The sequence below is a fragment of the Danio aesculapii genome, chromosome 1 (genome assembly GCF_903798145.1).
Source record: "Danio aesculapii chromosome 1, fDanAes4.1, whole genome shotgun sequence".
Lineage (NCBI taxonomy): Eukaryota > Metazoa > Chordata > Actinopteri > Cypriniformes > Danionidae > Danio > Danio aesculapii.
Window position 1 is genome coordinate 49020656 of NC_079435.1, and position 23073 is coordinate 49043728.

General features: G+C 34.5%; 1 protein-coding gene across 2 annotated transcripts; it reads right to left on the minus strand.

Moving 5' to 3' along the window:
• Positions 1 to 5776: 5776 nt before the first annotated feature.
• stra6l (STRA6-like) lies at positions 5777 to 22696 on the minus strand. 2 transcript variants are annotated; one of them, XM_056461838.1, is made up of 18 exons: positions 22662 to 22696; positions 21622 to 21682; positions 20527 to 20627; positions 20311 to 20441; positions 19962 to 20082; positions 19785 to 19834; positions 18696 to 18823; positions 17151 to 17218; positions 16953 to 17064; positions 16715 to 16871; positions 14476 to 14551; positions 14310 to 14391; positions 14155 to 14203; positions 13846 to 13963; positions 11595 to 11714; positions 10878 to 11041; positions 10382 to 10528; positions 5777 to 6586 (listed from the first exon to the last, which is right to left on the minus strand). In XM_056461838.1, coding segments are annotated over exons 1-18 (1905 nt in total). In that variant the 5' UTR covers positions 22664 to 22696; the 3' UTR covers positions 5777 to 6368. The 2 variants fall into 2 exon arrangements, with proteins under 2 accessions (XP_056317813.1, XP_056317802.1); XM_056461827.1 differs by lacking the exons at positions 19785 to 19834; positions 19962 to 20082; positions 20311 to 20441; ... (1 more) ...; positions 21622 to 21682; positions 22662 to 22696 and adding an exon at positions 8699 to 8794 and having other exon boundaries at positions 18696 to 18890.
• Positions 22697 to 23073: the final 377 nt, after the last annotated feature.

The window sequence follows — 23073 nt, forward strand, 5'->3', positions numbered from 1 at the left end:
GTCTCCTCACACACGCCAGCAAAACACATCACCTACAATCAGACAAGCCCATTTCATTTTAGTTTGGCTTTGACATGCTACATTACATAGACTGTGGACTGTAATATCAAGGTTAAACACCTGAAAATTACTTTTTCATTGAGTTTAGCAGGGTTATTTTGGCAACAAGATGCTATTATAGTTTTTAAATTGCCAGTTTAATTAATTTTTTTCTGACATTTTCATTTTGGTTGTGTGTATATTTTATTGAAATTTTCTTTGTTTAGTTTGTATCTTAAAGAATGTAATACATAATTTAAATAACACATAGATAAAAATAAAATAAGCTTTTAATAAATTTTACTTCAGTTGATATTAATGTATTTAATTATTTTTAATAATGTTTTAAGATGTATGGTGTAAGTTGACTTTACTAATGCCGAGTTAAAACTGCATGATTTTAGTCAGGATTTTGACTCGGTGACAGGTTTTGAGAAATTGCTGACAAATGGCTGAAATCACAGGCAAATCGGTACTCATACATGCAAGTAACAACCCCACAGTCTCAACGATCAAAGACGCAACCTGAGAGAATTGCCGATGAATATAAATATCTAGACCTGTCGGCGATTCAAATCATGCTGTGTGAAATGTGTTCAAATAAGTGTGAAATGAGAAGTTAAAAGCGCTCATTTTCAGTCTATATGGACCCAAGAAATGGAGAAAAAACTAGTGGAGATTTGGCAGGAGCACCTGTGTCTATTTGACGTGTCATCTGAGCAATCCCACAACCGGGTAAAAAAAAAACAAGTTTGAGAGAAATTGCTAGTTCCCTTTAAAGCCAGGTGAGCAGAATACATTTTCTACCCCACTTAAGGATTCCTTCTCATTAAGTAGTTAACAAAAGATATACTACGTGACCTCGCGTTGTTTCCATGTCACTTCTCGCATGCGTTTGGTTGTGAAACGTAGTTTGAACAAAGGTGCCAGCGATTCTTCCTATCTTAAATCATGTAGTGTGAAATCCTGTCGCTGATGAATCTTGCAGTGTAGACACAGCATCGACAGAACGCAACCTCAGATAGTCATGCAGTGTGAAAACATCCATGACACAAGTACTTTGAAAAATAGCAGTCTGAACTTGGCATAGAATGCTAAAATTTAAGGAGTAGAAAAAAACAACAGCATGTCTGTTCATAATATTTTGAGACTTATTAGCTTTATATTTAAAATACAGACGGCTGATTAACAAGTAACTGATTTCAATTTTACCCCCATCCCTTTGCCAAACAAAGACACAATTAACCTCACTGATGCTCATCATGAAGCTCATACACATAGGTATATACAGGAATCAGCGAGTGAAATTCAATACCTTTTAAGACCTTTTTTAAGACTCTTTCCATACATTTTAAGACCTTATAACCACTTTAGGGTTTCAACCAGAAACACTGGCGAGATTTTAAATTACAGTATATTTAGTAAATATTAATGTAAGAAACTAATCCAAAACTAAAACATTATTCATATATTGACTAAAAATCTATTAAATCTAGCTAATCCAGCTGGTTGGCACCTATAGAGCTGCAGAAATAACGGTGTTGCCTTGGTTTATGCAGTAAACAAAGCAGCATGATGTCAAATCTAGCAGGATTTCATTGACTTCAAAAACTATATAGCACCCTGATTTACGCAGATTTAATTCAGGCGAACTTTAGCATACAACCATACATTGCATAATCAAAAATGATATCAAATTGATTACCTTGCAAAATTGTATTTAAGACTTTTTAAGGGCCTTAAATTTCTCTACATTGATTTATCAACTTTTAAAACTTTTTAAGACCCCGCGGACACTCTGACACAGAGTTTTTAACAGGGTATCTGCAGGTTTCTAAGGGTAACATTTAAGACTTTTTAAGTAATTAGCATCCTTAACACTCTTTATTTTAGATAAAAAGAGTAAAAAAAAATCAAAATGGTCTTAGCTCACTCATAATAACTAATAATAATAATAATTGGCATGCAGCAGAATCATCAGTCAGGCCGCTCAATCTGATTTAGTTCCCTGGCCAGTTGATCGATACATCTCTACTTCTTTATTTGCTAATGTACGGGTTGACACAGCTGTCAAAATCTATAACAGAGTGAAATCCCCACAAAATTTGCTTGTGGAAACAAAATCCTCACAAGCATTTCTTTATTGGGTTCTGCCTATTTCTGAGTGAAAAATAGACAGAAAGCAGAAAAAAAATCTTTATGGGGTCAGCTCGATTGCATTTTTAAGACCTCTGAAACACAGATTTAAGACTAATTAAGGCCTTATCTTTATACTATGGCATTTAAGATCTAAGGATCGGCGGACATCCTGTTTAAACATATGACATGTCATCTACGAATGCATCACCTCTCCAGCAATGGAGCGTTCGAGCCGCACAACGCCAGGAATGCTGCGCAGAAAACTCTCCAGAGTGGCATGTCCAAACTTCCTGAAGGGAATCATCTCTCCTGTCAGAGCCCGGTAATCTCCCTGCAGTCGGGCCATGGCCACACCGTGCTTACTGCTCTGAAGAACAGCTCGCAGCATCTTCTTAACCAACTCCACGTCACTCATCCTGCATTTAAGCATAAAGCCAGTGTTATAAGGACATCCACATCTGTGCCCATTATAGAAAGCATGTTTATAACCTAAAAGAGTTCCAAGCTGGACATAGGCATGGGATGATAACCCTGTTCAAGGTATAACCGCGGTTTGGAAAAGTCAAGGTTGTAAAACCGTCAAAATTTTCTGCTTTACCGTTCCGAAGGTATGATTTTTTATTTACATTTTTTTGTTTTGTTTTTTTTAAGGACAACAGCGTCTATTGAAAAGATATCCAAATATGCTGTTTTAAATTGTAAAAACAAATGAAGACAGCAGAAGTCAATGATTCATTTTAATTAATTAGCCAGACATGTTTACTGCTCCAAAATATATTTAATGTTTCCTAAATTAAAATATATTGTGATCAAAAGGGAAAAAGTTTTTGTTTTTTACCCTGACATTTAAAAAGAACATATTTTAGAGCAGTAATCTCAATACCGCGACACTGTGTTATTTATATCCAAGGTTATCATCCCATCAGAATCTTATAGCGGCCCATGCCTAGCTGGACAGCATCATGGGCATCACAGGCACATTTGAAGTCAGAGATGTTAATATAATGTTTTGAAGGATTAATAAGTTATGTTTGTGGTTAATAATTAATTTTGTAACAGTACATAACAATAACGTTAAAGGCATTGATCATACCCAAAGGCGCATGCAAAACAGTTTATCTTTGAATAAAAACATTTTGTTCAGGTCACTGGAGTTATATGTAAAGTCTATAATAACAGCTTTGTTTTGATTCATTTTTGTTGATCATTTTATTTCACCTCCAATTTTTTTCCACAAAAAAGACGAAACCAACATATACGCATTCACTAAAAACAACTAAAATATATGTATCTTCCCATCTAGGGAGCAAACAGGTTTTATGCGTCGTACAGATTATGAATATGATTTAGAACAAACAGCCCACAGAAATTTTATATTGTAAGCAGGACTCATTATGTATGAGGCATCATTAAGGATGACCCACTCTTATGGAAAATATTAGCAATAATTACTTCTATATAACATGAATAACTATTTAAGCGGGAAGAGATGAAGGCTAGATATCATCAGGCAGTAATTAACTAGCTAAACAAACCATATGTACCTAAAATAACTTTATTTTTTACGTTTTTCAAAGACTAGGAAGAAACTTTTCACCCTCAAACCGTAAAATACGTCAATTATTGCTTCAATCTCTGCATTAATCGACTTATTACGTTACTACAGCTCACGTGTCTGTCAAGCTGACAACAAAATACAACATTTTAATGGTGGACAACTTTCCATATTACGCATCAAAACAAAAGTCAAAGTTTTATGGAAAAACTGAGCAAAAATCTGCTTGATTAAATCTGAATGATTAAATATCTAAAAGAATTTAGGTGGACGATATGAAGGATGTCGTTAAATTTCACCACATAACGTTAATTAACTAACATTAGCTAAAGGAAATGTGTCTGATTTTACTTTATTTTACGCTTCTTTAGCGTACACTTATTTAATTCACAAACCATGAAATAGTATTTCAGTTATCTCATTATTAATCGAAGATTTATTAAAACTCACCTGTCGCTTTCTCTTCACGCTTGTTTTTTTTTCGCCGTTACTGCGCGCACACGCACGTGTAATCGCGACTACACCTCTCCAACTACGTAATACGTCATCCGAAGAAGTACTGAGGTCAAATGTCAAACCGCCCAAAATACGTAAATAAACATTATAAAAAACAAAATAAAATCGGCTACGGATAATCCCGGTCATTATTTAACAAATAAATCCAAAAGTCATGACTATTTAAAAAGGACTTCCCCGAAAAGCTGATAATATAATAATTCGGATAATAATTCTTCTTCTTCAGCATTTATATTAAGCACAAATTAAAAATGGATAATATTGCTCTGTAACTTCGCTGACGGCAAAAAATGCTAAATAAACCTCATGCTGATGAGGGAATTCAGGGTGATGACAGTCATGCGCTCACACACCAGTGTCGAACTAACTAAATTTATAAACTATTCACGGAGGAATCAGTGGAGAAAATCTCAAGCCTCTGAAAGGATATTGTATAATAGACTACTATTAGTACAAATAAATGAATGAGGCTATACATGCTGATAACTTAATAACTAGGCCTACCAAGGAATTCTTTAAAACAACATGTCTATGGTGGGCTATATGCAGAGTTGGGTAAGTTACTCCAAAAAAGTAATTATTACAAATGACTGAATACTACTTATGTTACATTACATTACTAATTACTACATGTAAAAAGATTTTAAATGACTAATTACTTAATAAGTTACTTTAAAAACACTTCAACCTTAAAAAATACTCTACAAGTAAAAATTGTATTTTTTTCAGTAATTTAATGTTGATTTAAAAATATTACAGAAAAAAAAAAATAATAATAAATAAATAAATAAATAAATATATATATATATATATATATATATATATATATATATATATATATATATATATATATATATATATATATATATATATATATATATCCCCCTCTCCCCAGACACTTCCTCCAGCTCCGAGGCGTTCCCAGGCCAGCCGAAAGACATAGTCCCTCCACCGTGTCCTGGGTATTCCCCGAGGCCTCCTCCCGGTGGGACATGCCTGGAACACCTCCCTAGGTAGGCGTCCAGGAGGCATCCAAAACAGATGCTCGAGCCACCTCAGCTGACTTCTCTCGATGTGGAGCGGCAGCGGCTCTACTCCGAGCTCCTCCAAGGTGACAGAGCTCCTCACCCTATCTACAAGAGTGCACCCTTCCACCCTGCAAAGCGAACTTATTTTGGCCGCTTGTATCTGAGATCATGTCCTTTCGGTCATGACCCAAAGCTCATGACCGTAGATGAGAGTAGGAACGTATTTTAATTTAACTATTAATGTAACTATTTTTTTCTTCTTAACACTTTATTTGTAATGCAAGTAACTAAACTATATTGACTTTACTAATTGTAATGAATATCAATGCAATGCATAGCATTATTGTGTCCCAGTAAATATAATAACAATACAGAAATTATACCCAGTAGCTAGTAGTTATGAGTTATACCCATCTCTGGTTATATGACAACCATACCATCCTAAATTATCAAATTATAAAAAGAATAGAAGAAACAAATCAGACAAAGATATTACAGATGATTTGACCAAATCCTTTCAGAGACATGGGCCTATCTTTCTTTATTTCAAATAACTGAATTATAATTATGGTAACATCAAATACAGACGTACAAAAGAGTGTGAAAACAATTGCATAATCAAAAACACACCTTTCCCCCAATACTAAAATATTTGTGGATTCCACAGATGTAAAATGCCATTAAAACCCCTTTATTTTAAGAGTGCATTTTGTATTACAAAATACAAACAAAAGAAATATAAAAGGATAATTAGAAGCTCATGACAAGAATCCGGCGCATCTCCAAATGCAGACTTGTCTGAGTTCAATTGTCTGATGACTTTTTAACGGCTTGATGAGCATAGTTGCACATTAAAGTAGATTCTCATTCTCAAGAGCATTTTATTGAACAAAAAAATTAGCATCCAGAAAATCCATCAACCATTTTCACCCTTTGTACAAAAACAAAACGTCTACATCTCCAAACGTAGTGCAATAGTATATCAATGACCCTCAAAAAGGAGACAAAAAGCTCTCTCTACACAGTGTCTCTACACAGAGAGAAACCCTGATACTCTTGCTCTCCAAGATCCAGTTCACGCTTCAGCTCTTTCAGATGTCTAGCGGTGCTGGTTCTGTCTCAGCAGTTTTGTTACAGACTGCATCTGCTTGTTGAGCCTGTGAGGTGATGGCTCGGGCCAAGAGGAGCGGGTCAGGACTGTCGGTCTGTGGCAGTTTCTTTGTCTTTCTCAGCAGGATGAGTGAAGGATTCCTCAGCAGTGTTGTAAGGACAAGCCAGCGCAGGCGTACTCTGCCCCCTACTGAACACCCTGTTAAACCAACACACAGAAAAACAGACTTCTGTTAACCCTTTTTAGGGCACTCATTGAAATAATCATTAAAACACTGTTACTCTGGGTGATTAAAAGATTTTTGAAATGTTATTGCATTAAAAAATATTTATTGTATTTAGTGTCAATGAAGTTACCATATACTGTATGGTTCTTCACCTGATAAAGGGTCAATAAACCGTGAAAACTGTAACTTGGGGGTTATTACATTAAAAATATACAGTTAGGTCCATAAATATTTTGACATCCATCCACACAATTCTAACATTTTTGGCGCTATACACCAACACCAATCGATTTGAAATGAAACAAACAAGGTGTCAGCTTTAATTTGAGGGTATTTACATCCAAATCAGGTGAACGGTGTAGGAATTACAACAGTTTGCATATGTGCCTCCCACTTGTTAAGGGTCCAAAAGTAATTGGACAGAATAATAATCAAAAATCAAACTTTCACGTTTTAATACTTGGTTGCAAATACTTTGCAGTCAATTACTGCCTGAAGTCTGGAACGCACAGACGTCACCAGACACTGTGCTTTCATTCCTGGTGGTGCTCTGCCAGGCCTCTACAGCCACTGTCTTCAGTTCCTGCTTGTTGTTAGGGGCATTTTCCCTTGAGTTTTGTCTTCAGCAAGTGAAATGCATGCTCAATTGGATTCAGCTCAGGTGATTGACTTGGCCATTGCATAACATTCCACTTCTTTCCCTTCAAAAACTCTGGTTGCTTTTGCGGTATGCTTTGAGTCATTCTCCATCTACACTGTGAAGCACTGTCCAATGAGTTCTGAAGTATTGGCTGAATATGAGCAGAAATATTACCTGAAACACTTCAGAATTCATCCTACTGAATTTTGTCAGCAGTCACATCATCAATAAATACAAGAGAACAAATTTCAATTACAGTCATACATGCCCACGCCATGTCACTACTACCACCATGCTTCACTGCTTAGGATCATGAGCAGTTAGTTTCCTTCTCCATACTCTTCCCTTCCCATCACTCTGGTACAAGTTGGTCTTGATCTCATCTGTCTATAGGATGTTGTTCCAGCACTGTGAAGGCTTTTGAGAACTTTAATCTGGCCTTCCTGTTTTTAGGCTCACCAATGATTTACATCTTGTAGTGAACCCTGGACTATTTATCTGCTCATTGTAATTGGGATAATGAGGGAATAACACACACACCTGGCCATGGAACAGCTTAGAAGCCAATTGTCCAATTACTTTTGGACTCTTAACAAGTGGGAGGCCCATATGCAAACTGTTGTAATTCCTACACCGTTCACCTGATTTGGATGTAAATACCCTCAAATTAAAGCTGTCTGCAGTTAATGCACATCCCATTTCATTTCAAATCAATTGTGTTGGTGTATAGAGCCAAAAATGTTAGAATGGTGTCGATGTCCAAATATTAATGGACCTAACAGTATATTGTATTCAATGTCAATGAAGTTACCATATACTGTATGGTTCTCCACCTGATAAAGGGTTAATAAAGCATGAAAACTGTGTTACTGGGGGTTATTACAAGACTTTTGAAATGTTATTGCATTAAAACAAATATATTGTATTCAATGTCAATGACGTTACCATATACTGAATGCTTCTCTACCTGATATAGGGTTAATAAAGCGCCTCGTATATATCAATTCAAAGGTGCCTAATGCTGGTTTAGAGATCTATCATACACTGCAGCATCATCTCTTTTCAAATGGTTTGCTAAAGGTTTTGCTCTCTCTAAAGCACTCTACTGATTTGTAGATTGTCAGATGGCCAGGTCTGGTTTCTGTCAAAAACAAGATGCCCATTACATTACATATTGACATTGATTTTCAGTTTCAGAATCCTCATCCATTGGAAGTATTTGCAGAGTTGATCTGCTTCCGAAAAACAGCATCTTCTTGACACAAATGACAGGCTGTGCAGAAATAATGCACACCTCGGGTTACTGAGGATGTTATTTTTTCATAATTCAATGGACTGGAGTCATTTATTCTGCTTACACTATGGTTACCACACCTAAAGACACTGTTCAGATGTTTTAAGGACATTTGTCAGGTTTTAGTCTTGTAGTTTTTAGCAGTAGTACCTGTGTGTAGCACTAGTTTCTTACGAAGCTCATCCTCTTTGTTTTGATCTGAATTTTGACTGTCGGCACTGAAATCATTCGCCGCAGTGCGGTTCCCTGAAAATGATTGCACACCTTAGAACGTTCAACAGCCAATCAGAGTAAATTATTCAACAGCCCCTTAGTATAAATGAAATTAACTCTTAATTGGGGAAACAAAGTCAAAGTAGACATCGTCAAAGAGTAAGTTCACCCTAAAAGAATGTTCTTATTATTGTTAATAGTTATTCTCCCCCTCACATTGTTGCAATCCCCTGAGACCTCAATTCATCCTCAGAAGACAAATAAAAATATTTTATATGAAATCCGAGAACTCCACAGATACAACCAAAAAAATCTGTAAAAATGACCTTGTTCACCTTTGTCTTCTATCACACATTTACAACGGGCATTATGACATATTCACATAGTACGCAGACATTGTATTGCTCATAGTAAACGCACACCCTGAAAACAAAGATGAAGTAAATTTTATAGTATTTGGCTTTAAGATTTAATTTAAATTCTCTTAATATGTTTTCTGAGATGAATGAAAGCCTCAGGGGATGACATGAGGTATATGAGTTACTACTTGTTCACACACGCACTTTCCGTCAATAGTATCTGAATGCAGACTTGGATTTGCAAGCTGAGACTGCATATCTTAGAGATGCAATGTCAGACACAATGCACTCAATAGAGCTAGTGACATCACTGCGAGGGGTAGGGTTAGGGGTGGGGTTAAGTGTGGGCATTAAAAAGCATTGCATGCAGCTCAGATTGGAACAGCATCCAGACCCCTTTTCTTTCCTTTGGCTTAAACCAAGGTCACAATGCACTTTTGTCCCATAGACATCCGTTCATACCTATACGAATGTAGCAGACCAGAACGCAAGCTCTTGCAACAAGTTTCGCATGTTGCTGCATTTCAGTTTAAGCATGGGGAACTCCGACTTTCTAATTCACATCAGGTGATTACATGAAACCAATGGAAGACTAAAACGTGACCTCCCTGTACAGAAATATCAAATTTCATCAGTTTCACGTCATCTTGTTTTATCCTGCCCCTTTTCACAGCAACGTACGACAGACTTTTGCATGCTAAAACTCTAGTGTGACCGACCATGGCTTTAGTCCCTGCTTTCATGAGTTGCCAAATTACTTGGAATGCAACACAAATTACTATCGCATATGTTTTACTGGCGGATACCCTTCCTGCCACAACCCATGAACCCCATGTGCTGGGAAACACCCATACACTCTTTCATACAAACATATTCATACACTACAACTAATTTTGTTTCACCCATCTAAAGGTGTCTTTGTACTGTGGGGGAACCAGAAACATTCTTACAAAGCACTGGACCACCGTGCCACCCAGGTGAGTAATGAATAACAGAATAAATTTTTTGGGTGAACTAATGAGCTAATGAGAAATATAGGCTGGCATTAATTGTTAAAAACCTGCATATTTTTGTGCAGTAAGCAAGATTGGAAAAAAACTGATCACTCATTTGGGGCAGTTCTTCTTTTGAAGAGACAAATCTGCAAGCCTCTCACAAACTGTTATATAATGCTCTACAATAAAGGTAATATCTAGAAAAGAATAATAGGGGCAATTTAAAGACATCTGTGCTGTCTTTTATCTGTCATTATTATTATTACCTGTGTTATTGCTAAATGTTGCATAGGAAGACGCTGCAGGTCCTCCTTTCTCCAGTGTTCTGCCAAGCAGCAGATGGCAGAAAGACACCATAACTGGGTTACTGTGGTAATGATCAGCAAAAATCATTCCTATCCATGTACTGTATCCTGCACAACAAAAAAGAAAAGAATGAAAATTAACCACTGAGCAAAAATACTACATAAATCCTTGTATTAGAATTATATTATTAAAGGTAAAAATAATTCATTGAAAATACTTAATTAGGTTATTTTAAAATGATAATTTATTTCAATGGTGAAGTATGCAGTACTTAGATTTTGGTGCATTCATCTCAACAACTGTATAATTCAAAAGGTCATGATCATGCACTTGATAAATACATTTCAAATTACATTTATTTAACGAGATCGGATCATGACATTTAAATTAAAATTATCATTTATAAGATAATTAACATTCTAATTATCAGTTAAATTGGATACATGAATACATTACCTGGATCCATGGATTCATAGCCCCGTTGCATGATGGTCCTATCAATCCGTGACACCAGCCATGTTCCCACAATGCAGCTGCTCACAAGGCGTAAAATGCAGTTGCTCAACCCCATAATCACATTATAGAAGAAGAAAAAGTAATTGAAGCTGTGGAATGCTTTTCTGTGGAAAAAGAAGAGAGAAATTGTTCATTTTAGAAAAAAAAAAGTGAAATGCTTTTTATGTTTAATATTTTTTATCTCTCAAATCATTTTAGAAATCCCTTTAGACAACACCTTAGCATTATGACTGATTAAATTCATATTTATTCATTCATTTTCCCTTAGTCCCTTATTTATCAGGTGTCGCCACAGCGGAATGAACCACCATTTATTCCAGCATTTGTTTTACGCAGCGGATGTCCTTCCGGCTGCACAGAGTTTTGGGAAATATCCATACACTCTCTCATTTACACACACACTTATTCACTACGGCCAATTTAGTTCATCCAATTCACCTATAGCGCATGTCTTTGGACTGTGGGGGAACCGGATCACCCAGAGGAAACCCACACAAGCATGGGGAGAACATGCAAACTCCACACAAAAATGCCAACTGACCCAGCCGGGCCTCAAACCAGCGACGAATATACAATAGTTAGTGCTAACCACTGAGCCAGTCGTCAGTCAAATTTAAAGAATTTAAAATATTTTTGTGGGTGTGGAAATCATATTACCTATTGTTTATCGCAAGGGGCTTTTCTTTGTCTTCAGGTGAGAGTTTGTCCTGCAGGAAAAACACTTGGACCAAAATAATCTGCAGGACCACCAAAGCTATCACTATAAATATTGTCAACCTGCAAATACATAAAAAACAACACAGGTTAGTGGTACTTATGCATGTTCTAGATAAATATTAGACTAGTTCTCCATATGTCAAAATGTTTGAATGCATGAAAAAGTACACTAATAAAAAAAGTGGAATTATTATTATTATAATTATTGGGAATAAATTCATATTTCATTCAGTAAGAATGCATTCAAAATGCCAGTAAAGACTTGAACAGTTGAAGTCAGAATTGTTAGCCCTCCTGAATTATTAGCCCACTTGATTATTTTTCCCCAATTTCTGTTTCCCCCAATTTCAACACATTTCTAAACATAATAGTTTTAATAATTAATTTCTAATAACTGATTTCTTTTCATATTTTACTAGATATTATTCAAGATACAAGTATTCCACCTAAAGTACAATATAAAGGCTTAACTAGGTTATTTAGGCAGGTCATTGTATAATGATGGTTTGTTCTGTAAACAATCAAAAAATATATAGCTTAAGGGCGCTAATAATATTGACCTTAAAATGATTTTAAAAATTAAGAATTGCTTTTATTCTAGCCGAAATAAAACAAATAAGACTTTCTCCAGAAGAAACAATATTACAGGAAATACTGTGGGAAAATTCCTTGCTCTGTTAAACAGAGTTTCTGTTAAATTTAAGACTTTTAAAGACATTTTTAAGGCCATTAAGAATTACATTTTAGACTTATACAGGGCTAAACGAATATCCCAGTTAGAAAAGATTTTATAATTTTCGAATATTTTTTTATTTATTTTCAAATATATCCATTCACAAACCCTATAATCCTTTCCAAGAATGGAACAAAACATGGCGGTCAATTACTTCAGTCTACAATAATAATAAAATTAAGAAAAACCAATTAACACTAAAATTAAGACCTGTTAAAACGATTTTAGACCTACAACACAACATTTCAGTAGATTTAAGACTTTTTAAGGCCTAAGATTTAGCACCTATTTTACCCCTTTTTCAAGATTTAAGAGACGTCTTTTGTGTCCCCAGAATGTGTCTGTAAAGTTTCAGCTCAAAACACCTATCACATTATTTATTACACCTTTCAGATGTTGGAGACGTGTTAATATGCAGCTGCCAATCAATTCAGTGGGCGGGGAAACCTCACTCCTACGTCATGTTGCAGTCGGCCTCAAAATGAGAAGTATTTCGATCCTATTTTAACGTCAGGAAATTTTAAAAAAGAGGCTTATTGTCTTAATATCACGCCAATATGACTGTGGACACACTATATCTACATACATATATTCATTCATTTTCTTTTCGGCTTAGTCCCTTTATTATTCAGGAGTCGCCACAGCGGACTGAACCTTCAACTTATCCAGCACATGTTTTACGCAGTGGATGTGCTTCCAGCACACACATATATATATATATATATATATATATACAGTTGAAGTCAGAATTATTAGCCCCCCTTTGATTTTTTTCTTTTTTAAATATTTCCCAAATTATGTTTAACAGAGCAAGGAAATTTTCACAGTATGTCTGATAATATTTTTTCTTTATTACGGCTAAAATAAAAGCAGTTTAAAATTTTTTAAAATCATTTTAAGGTCAAAATTATTAGCCCCTTTTTCGATAGTCTACAGAACAAACCATTGTTATACAATGATTTGCCTAATTACCCTAACCTGCCTAGTTAAGTTAATTAACCTAGTTAAGCCTTAAAATGTTACTTTAAACTGTATAGAAGTGTCTTGAAAATGTCTTAAATTATGTTTAGAAATGTGCTGAAAAAATCTTCTCTCTGTTTAACATAAATTGGGGAAAAATAAACAGGGGGCTAATAATTCAGGGGGGCTAATAATTCTGACTTCAACTGTATATTTATTTTCTTTATCAAACCATGTTTAAAATGTATCACTGTTTCACAACTGCTTCCAACATTAATAATAAAAACTAAATGTTGAAAAAACATTGATTAACATGTTAAAATCAGCTAAATTATTTCTGAATGATCATGTGGCACCGAAGATTGGAATAAAAACTTGGCTTTGCAGTCATGGAAATAAATGACAGAAAAACTTGACTACTCAAGTTATAATGCTGTCATATTAAAAAATGTCTTCTGAAAAAGCAATTTAGTTAAGAGGTAACTTCAGTGGACTCACAGAATGATGCCTACATTGGCAAGCCAGCTGAGAATGTGTCCTTTCTGGATTGGTAAAACAACTCCATACACAAACATTAAGGCAAACAGAAACTGTACGAAGTGAACTATCAGAAACCCTGGAGGAAAAAAAATCAATATAGTCAATTATGTCATCATCAAATACTTCACTCAAACACAAAACGATGGCCGGGAAGTTAATGACCTCTCTGAACAGATGATAAACTCTATCAGCTGACCTCACCTAATCCTCCAACAGCATGAAACTGAACAATATAGTGTGAATTTGGGGGTGTTTTACAGTACATACCCCACAGAGTGAAAGCAATCTGCCAGCCTGAATATCTTGTTATGGCAGCCTGAGAAGAGAAGCATTTGGCATTATGATCTGCAAACCTATTTTAAAATGCTACTGTTTGTTGTTGTTAGCCTCAGTCTGAGATGAAAACTCAAATCTTTACTCACCACACTGACTGCAGGACTTGGCTTATGAAACTTCTCTGGAAGAAAAGACTTCTGTCCCCTCCACAACCTCTTCAAATGTTTCCTGCAGTCAGATGTGCAGCTCACTTTTAATGATTTAATGGCAATTATGAAAGAATTTATACAAAAAATGCTAAGGTGAGCATACCTGTAACATACCAGCACATGAAATGTGTAAGTAACAGATGTCAGCGTGGAAAAAATGGTTGTCGCCAACCAAGACCCTGGAAAAATATTAAATATTAAATCTCTTGTCAGTTTTAAACATTTTTATTTTTCAATATCCATCCAACCAACCAGCCATCCATATATCCATCCATCCATCCATCTTATTTTTCAATATCCATCCCTCCACCCATTCATCCACCCATCCATCAATCCATCCAACCTACCATCCATCCATCCATCCATCCAACATACCATCCATCCATCCATCCATCCACCCATTCATCCATCCATCTATCTATATATCCATCCATCCATCCATCCATCCACCCATCCATCTATCCATCCAACTAACCGTCTAACCAACTGTTCATCCATGCATTTAGTTTATTTTTCAATATCCATCCATCCAACCCTCCATCCATCCACCCATCCATTAAACCATTCATACATCCATCCAACTACCCAACTAACCGTCCAACCAACTGTCCATCCATGCATTTAGTTTATTTTTCAATATCCATCCACCTATCCTTTTAGTTTATTTTTCAATATCCATCCATCCATCTATCCAACCATTTATGCATCTATTCAACCATCCATCCAACCATTTATGCATTCATCCAACCAACAATCCATCATGTATTCATCCATCCATTCAGTTTATTTTCCAACATTCATCCTACCATCCATCCATCCACCCAACCATCCATCCATCCAACCAACCGTCTAACCATCCATCCATCCATACATCCATCTATCTATCCATCCATCCATCCATCCATCCATCCATCCATGCAACCAACCAACTAACCAACCAACCAATCATCCATCCATCCATCCATGCAACCAACCAACCAACCATCCATCCAAGTTTATTTTTCAATATTTATCCACCCATCCATTTAGTTTATTTTTCAATATCCATCCATCCATCCATCCATCCATCTATCTAGTTTATTTTTCAATATCCATCCATCCATCCATCTATCCAACCATTTATGCATCTATTCAACCATCCATCCAACCATTTATGCATTCATCCAACCAACAATCCATCATGTATTCATCCATCCATTCAGTTTATTTTCCAACATTCATCCTACCATCCATCCATCCACCCAACCATCCATCCATCCAACCAACCGTCTAACCATCCATCCATCCATACATCCATCTATCTATCCATCCATCCATCCATCCATCCATCCATGCAACCAACCAACCAACCAACCAACCAATCATCCATCCATCCATCCATGCAACCAACCAACCAACCATCCAAGTTTATTTTTCAATATTTATCCACCCATCCATTTAGTTTATTTTTCAATATCCATCCATCCATCCATCCATCCATCCATCTATCTAGTTTATTTTTCAATATCAATCCATCCATCCAACCATTCATCTAGCCGTCCATCCATCCATATAATTTATTTTTCAATATTCATCCATCCATCCATCCAGTTTATTTTTCAACATCCATCCATCCATCCCAGCCAGTCGAAGGTTTGGCCTACATTTTAATATATATTTTTTAAAGTCACCCAGATAATAGCGAACTTTCTCAAAACATTCCATAGCATTCCTTAAATATTGTGCATATACTGTATTAGCATGCAACATTATTTTAATATTATATTTTTGGGACATTCTTCTAAGATTGATAGAAAAACATTAAAATATTATAAAGAACGTAAAAATAACTTAAGAATGTTTTTGAGTAACGTTATTATAACCAAAAATAATGTCAATATATTGTCTAAAAAACGTTTTGTTTTGAAACAACCTTCCACAATAATCTTTTTATAACATATTGGGAACGTTAGGGAAACGTTTTTTAGAAAATCTATATTATTTAGATGCAATGTTCTAAGAAAATTTTAGATAACATTCTGAGAACATTAGTCATTCATTTTCCTTCGACTTAGTCCTTTTATTCATCAGGGGTCGTCACAGCAGAATGAACCACCAGTACTGGGAAACACCCATACACTCACATGCGCAAACCTACACTACAGCCAATTTAGTTTATTCAATTCACCTATAGCGCATGTCTTTGGACAAAGACTAGACTTTGGACTAAGTTTTGCAACTGAAGAAACTTTAAAATAAAATAAAATAAAATAAAATAAAATAAAATAAAATAAAATAAAATAAAATAAAATAAAAAAATAAAATAAAATAAAATAGACTATAAAAAGAAGACCACATCTTACTTCGTGCAACAATGCTGAACTCATTGATGCTGGGAATGAGGTATGTGAACACACTCTCAGTCTGATTGCAGGACAATGCTATCTGTTCAAGTGAGTCCTTCAAAGAGTCCAGTTTGTCAAAGGTGTACTCGCTCAATCTGTAGTCTGCTAGTGTCATCTACATACACACAACACACCTGAATGGCTTTGTGTTAAGTTATTGCAATCCAAAATCTTAAAATATTGAGAGCCAACTTACCATGTACAAGCCAATAAAGGAGATAATGGATGTGCCAATCATTCTGTTAGGGAATTTAAAGTATGGATCCCAGTCGTACACTTTTCTTCTGAACCAACTCTTCGGTTGTGGGCTAAAGGATAATAGAGTAGCAGTACAAAATGTCTGTGAATACATACAGCGGTAGTTAATGTGTGTTCATATTGGGTGAAAGTGTACCTTTCAGGAGGACGTCTCAGTAGAGTTTGTACATATCTGAACTGATGGGAATGGAGATCCTCTTCATTCTGTTTATCAGAGAAGTAAGTTAATTTATAAATATGCAGAAGTAAAATTAATAACTATTAAAACTCTTTTTCAACTATTACCCAAGTGCTGTTCAATAATGGAGAGAAGATTTTTTTTTTAATACGTTTTTAAACATAATAGTTTTAATAAATAATTTTGACTAGATGACAGTACATAATATTTTACTAGTAATTCTGCAGGATACCTGAATATTAAATGTTAATAATCTGTGTAATTTCATGTTACATTTTATCTGGTTAAACACAATTTAACCAAAATAACTGGTCAAAAACTTTCTTAGAGTGAAACATAAGGATTAAGGTAGCTTTAAAGTATCAATATGGATTCTCTAGTTACAAACAAAAGGGGACTTTTGTAAGTGGCTAAAACGCAGATGTGTAGCAACACTAAGTGAATATAGCCAGCCTCTAGTGGTAAAAATGTATTTAATCTATTTTTTTAATCACAGTTCATAAAAAGAGTCAGCAGAAACACTGTGAATAACATTTTTTATTTGTACATGCCATCAGAGGGAGAAAGTCCCATTCATTAGTGACAATCACTCCCTCATAAGCATAAACAGCCCTGAGTGAGAAGCAGCCGTCTGTCATTAGAGTTTTCTAGCTGTATTTGCTGAAAATAATGTCAGCAAGTAAGAGGCATTATGAATGTGTTATAAAATGTTATAAAAATAACATTTTTAGGATGCACAAGTGAACACTGTGGTCTCATTAGGGGCCGATCACACTGAACACGCTTTTCCGTTTTGAAAATGCAAGGCGCACCACAGTGCCTTTTTTGTTGACGAGAAAAAAGAAGTGCAGCGCACTTTTTATGTTGCTAGGCAACGACTGAATCAGCAGTGTTTTGTGCGTGAGTGTTGCTGCTGATATTGTTATAATTTTAATATTAAATAATATTGTGATATTCAAGATTTGTGAGTCATTCAATACAGCTCTTGATAACTCAAAACAGTATCATTAGTCTCTCCTCTATCTTCAAAATTTCCTGTAGTCATCTTGACAACACAAACACTGCAGTCATCTCAACGGAAACCCCGCCTCTGCTTTTATTTGATTGGAGAATGAAAAAGACGTGACTGACGTGATGCTTTTTCCACTCAGAGTTCACTGTTTTCAACTGCGAGTGGTTAAACGCAAGGTGCACAGGGCGCATAAACAGTGTGCAAAAGGCTCGCAGCCATTAGTAAATCATTCAAAAAAGGTGCCTCTCAATGCAAAAAGAATGTTCGAAAAGCAGTACCATCATTTCTGAGAGTATTTCAAAAGATTTAAAAAGTAATTTGAGTGTTAAAATAAAAAACCTATGTTAATTTAGTAATGCTTCATTTCTGTATTGTTATTTAAGTTGGAATGTTAAAATGCACTCTTTTAATTACTGAACCATATTTGAAAATTGGGAAAAAATGTGAATTGTAAAAATTAAAAATGAGAATAGACTGCTCCATGATCTGACCTCATCGGCTTGTAGCTTCAGATGGATTCTTACTGCCTTCACAATGATGTAAACAAACCGTCCCAGCAGGAAAAACAGACACAGGTAGAACGGCCACAGGATGATTGGTTTCTCATAAGGACCTAAATCTGCAATCAGAAAAAAAAATTTAAATACTGTTGTCATCTACTGTCTGAACTATTATGTCATATCATATCATACCATATCATATCATATTCATATCATATCATATCATATCATATCATATCATATCATATCATATCATATCATACCATACCATACCATATCATATCATACCATATCATATCATATCATATCATATCATATCATATATCATACCATACCATACCATACCATACCATACCATACATATCATACCATACCATACCATATCATATCATACCATACCATACCATACCATACCATACCATACCATACCATACCATACCATACCATATCATATCATATCATATCATATCATATCATATCATATCATATATCATACCATACATACCATACCATACCATATCATATCATATCATATCATATCATATCATATCATACCATACCATATCATATCATATCATATCATATATTATATTATTATATTATATTATATTATATTATATTATATTATATTATATTATATTATATATCTTATATTATATTATTCATTCATTCATTTTCTTTTTGGCTTAGTCCCTTTATTAATCTGGGGTTGCCACAAGCAGAATGAACCGCCAACTTATCCAGCATATGTTTTACGCAGCGGATGCCCTTCCAGCTGCAACCTATATATATATATTATATTATATAATTATATTATATTATATTATATTATATCATATTATATTATATTATATTATATTATATTTATATTATATTATATTATTTTATATTATATTATATTATATTATATTATATTATATTATATTATATTATATTATATTATATTATATTATATTATATATATTATATTATATTATGGACAGTTAATGCATGCTTAAAACACTGAGGGAATTACACCTAATTTTAACATGAAAATCATTAAGTAAATAATTAATAAAGTTAATTATTAATCTTACTCACTAACCTTTCCAGCAGGACAGCTTATCGTGTCATACAGTCTCACAATGAGCCTGCAAAACACACAGATCAACACAGTCAGTTCAACAACACACATACTGTATACTTTTACAGCAGTATTACTAAGAAGCAAACAGAGAATTAGACAGATGACTAAAGGTTTTGGAGTAATTTATGTACCACATGAGTGTGTAGAGAAGACCTAAAACCCCTCCTAGCACTCGGTGTGGTGTTGAAAGACAAGCAAAGAACGGCATGTAGGCCACACCAACTTCTATCGCTCCTATCAAGTACACAATGGCTGAAAGAGACACAAATTCAGATCAATTTTAAGTAGGGCTGCACGATATTGGGGGAAAAAACATACATTGCAATTTATTTTATTTTATGTGATTTATATATTGAGATTTTCACCCAAAAACTTGAATAGCTCTATGTGGAAATAATTAATAATGTAGTTGGGATGATTTTGTAGAGGAGTGCATCTGTAGAAAATATGATAAACTTATTACCAGCACAGATAAACTACCTTTAGCCCAATTAGGCACATAAAATGGTGCGTAGGACTCAGAGAAGAGCTGAATCACGCTGGGAGCAATGGCACCAAATGCAAAACCGTAAGACCATCGGTTACTTAGACTGCCAATGAAGTCTAATGGCCTGCAAAGTAACATACAAAAAAGCAATTGAAAGCAAAGATGGATATAAAATGTACAACTACAGATTTTGTTTAAAGATAACTCACACCACAATGCCGAATCTACCCTTGAGATATGGAAAGCGGTCCTCAAAAGGCTGAGCCCTCGCTCGCCGCTGTACTAATGAGAGCAGAAACATAATGAAGACCTGAAACAGAGAAAATTATACAACCATATTACAAATGTGGACGTGTAAGGATGTATCAATACTGATAAAGCAGGGGAAACAAAGTGAGCTACACAATGATTTCAAACAGTCCATGTGAAAAATACTATATTAATTTATAGTAAATCATACCATAGTGTTCTTGAACCATAGGCTACTACAGTTATAACACTATTTTCGTATTTACAACAACTTTGCTAATGAGTGCTACAGCATACTGTAGTGTTAACTATAGTGAACAGGAAATTTTAATAAATACTGTAGTATACAATAGTTTTTACTACACTGTAAAACCCAAAAGTTAAGGTAACTCAAACCATTTGAGGAAACCGATTGTAACAAACCATTTAAGTTCAAAAACGAATCCAAATGAGTACTGTGAACTTAATCCATTTGAGTAAATGAAGCAATTTGAGCAGAGTAAAACCCAATAAATGAAGAGAACTCAAATCAACTGAGTACTGTAAAACCCAATAAGTTAAGGCAACTCAAATCATTTGAGGAATCTGATTGCTACAAACCATTTGAGGTTAAAAAATTAATCTACCTGTATATGTTTACTGTAAACTTACTCCATTTAAGTTAAAGTAATGAGGTATTTAATTAACACATTAACTTCAAGTTCAAAACTCAAATGAGTAGAATTAACTTTCAGTAAATTTTGAGTTAACTACACTCATTTCATTGATAAAGATTGACTGTTGGGTTTTACAGTGTACTGTAACCTGTGGTGTATCGTAGCACAGTACTGTAAACAATACAGTATTGGGATGTTTTGGGTTTGAATTTTGTAACTTTGCAGATCTGTTTTTAGGCTCAAAACTGCAACATTATACACTAAAGGAAGTTGAAGTTGTAAAAAAGCACAACAGAACCCCTTTAATAGTGAAGCATCACTTCCCTCCTCTTCTCGAGAAAGAGTTGCATGTTTTTCTGAGGTGAAAGAGCATTTTTTGGAGAAAAAGTCATTACTCACAGAAGGAACAAGAGTGCAATGAAGGAATAAATCCACTGAAATCCCATTCTGACATTCCACCCTATACAAGAAAGGAGATGAGAAAGAAAAACTAAATCCGAAAAGACTGAAAAACAGAGACTGCGACTGAACAGCATTAATATAGCATAAATAAAACCAAAGCTAAATGAAAACAGTGATACATTCTGTTAAATTAGCATCAATACATAAACTAACCAACTTATTAAAACAAAAGTAACATTATTTTAGGGACAGTTCTCATTGTTTTACTGTTATTATATAAGTCATTGTGTCCTCAAAACATTATCTATCTGAATATCAACAGATAAGATTTATTACACACTATTAACCTAAAAACACTTCCCTTAATCAACAGAAAAAAAATGCCCCAATTTATTATTGCGACATTACGAAGATCTTTGTTTGCATTAAAAACCCAATTCTCCCCATTTTATAATATTTATTAAATTCTTAAGCATTAACAATCAGCTTATTTTAAATAATTAATTTTTATTCATTTGTGTAATATCAATATCTTGTATAATAAATAATAAATATTGCCTCAGAGAATGTAACTCACTTGTAACACAACTGTATTTGGAACTAGCCATTTTTACTTCTTTTGTAAAGATAGTTGTGTTCTAGGTTCCTTTCTGAAAATTTTGGGTTAGTTAGGAATATGTTTAAAACTAAAAATCAAATTAAAACAGTAATAAAAAATTATTCAGCTATTTGTTAAATAAACATTTTACATGTGATTTTCAATGTGTCATAGTAAAATAACGAAATTAATAAACACTATAGATGGATTTATTAACGAAACACTAAGGAAACAACCAAAATACACAACAGAAGTACTTTAAATTTAAAATAAATATTGAATGTATTATAAACAAGATTATAAACATCTCAATACTAAATCATTATCATATGTTAGCATCATATATTACTACTACTACTATATTATTAATATTCTCAAGTATAGTGTCATATATTCTCTGTTTCTTCGAAAAGCAGTATTAAAAGCAGAAGTAACTCACATGATTTCTGAGGTATCTGATGACTCCCGTTCAGTGAACACAAACACCTGTTAGGCCCTAAGTTTGATGTGCTTCATAACAACGTGAGCTCCAATATACTGACATGAAGTACAGCTTTCACTTCATGAATGAGGATATGGATATATCTAGTCACATGACTGCACGACCTTTGACTTAGGCCACTCACTACTGAAGAGAGATGTGCCGGTGTGTTTTATTGACTGTACTGTTACTGTGTAATAGGAGTCCAAACACAGATAAGGCCTGCTGTTCAACTACAACAGATGACTTAGACTTCACTTTTTTACCTGATAAGTAACCTTCTGACATGTGTAAAAAGTATCCTTCTAAAAAAAAACATCCTTGAACTAAAGTACAGTGAAAATAACAATTACAAGTTAACAATTCTAGT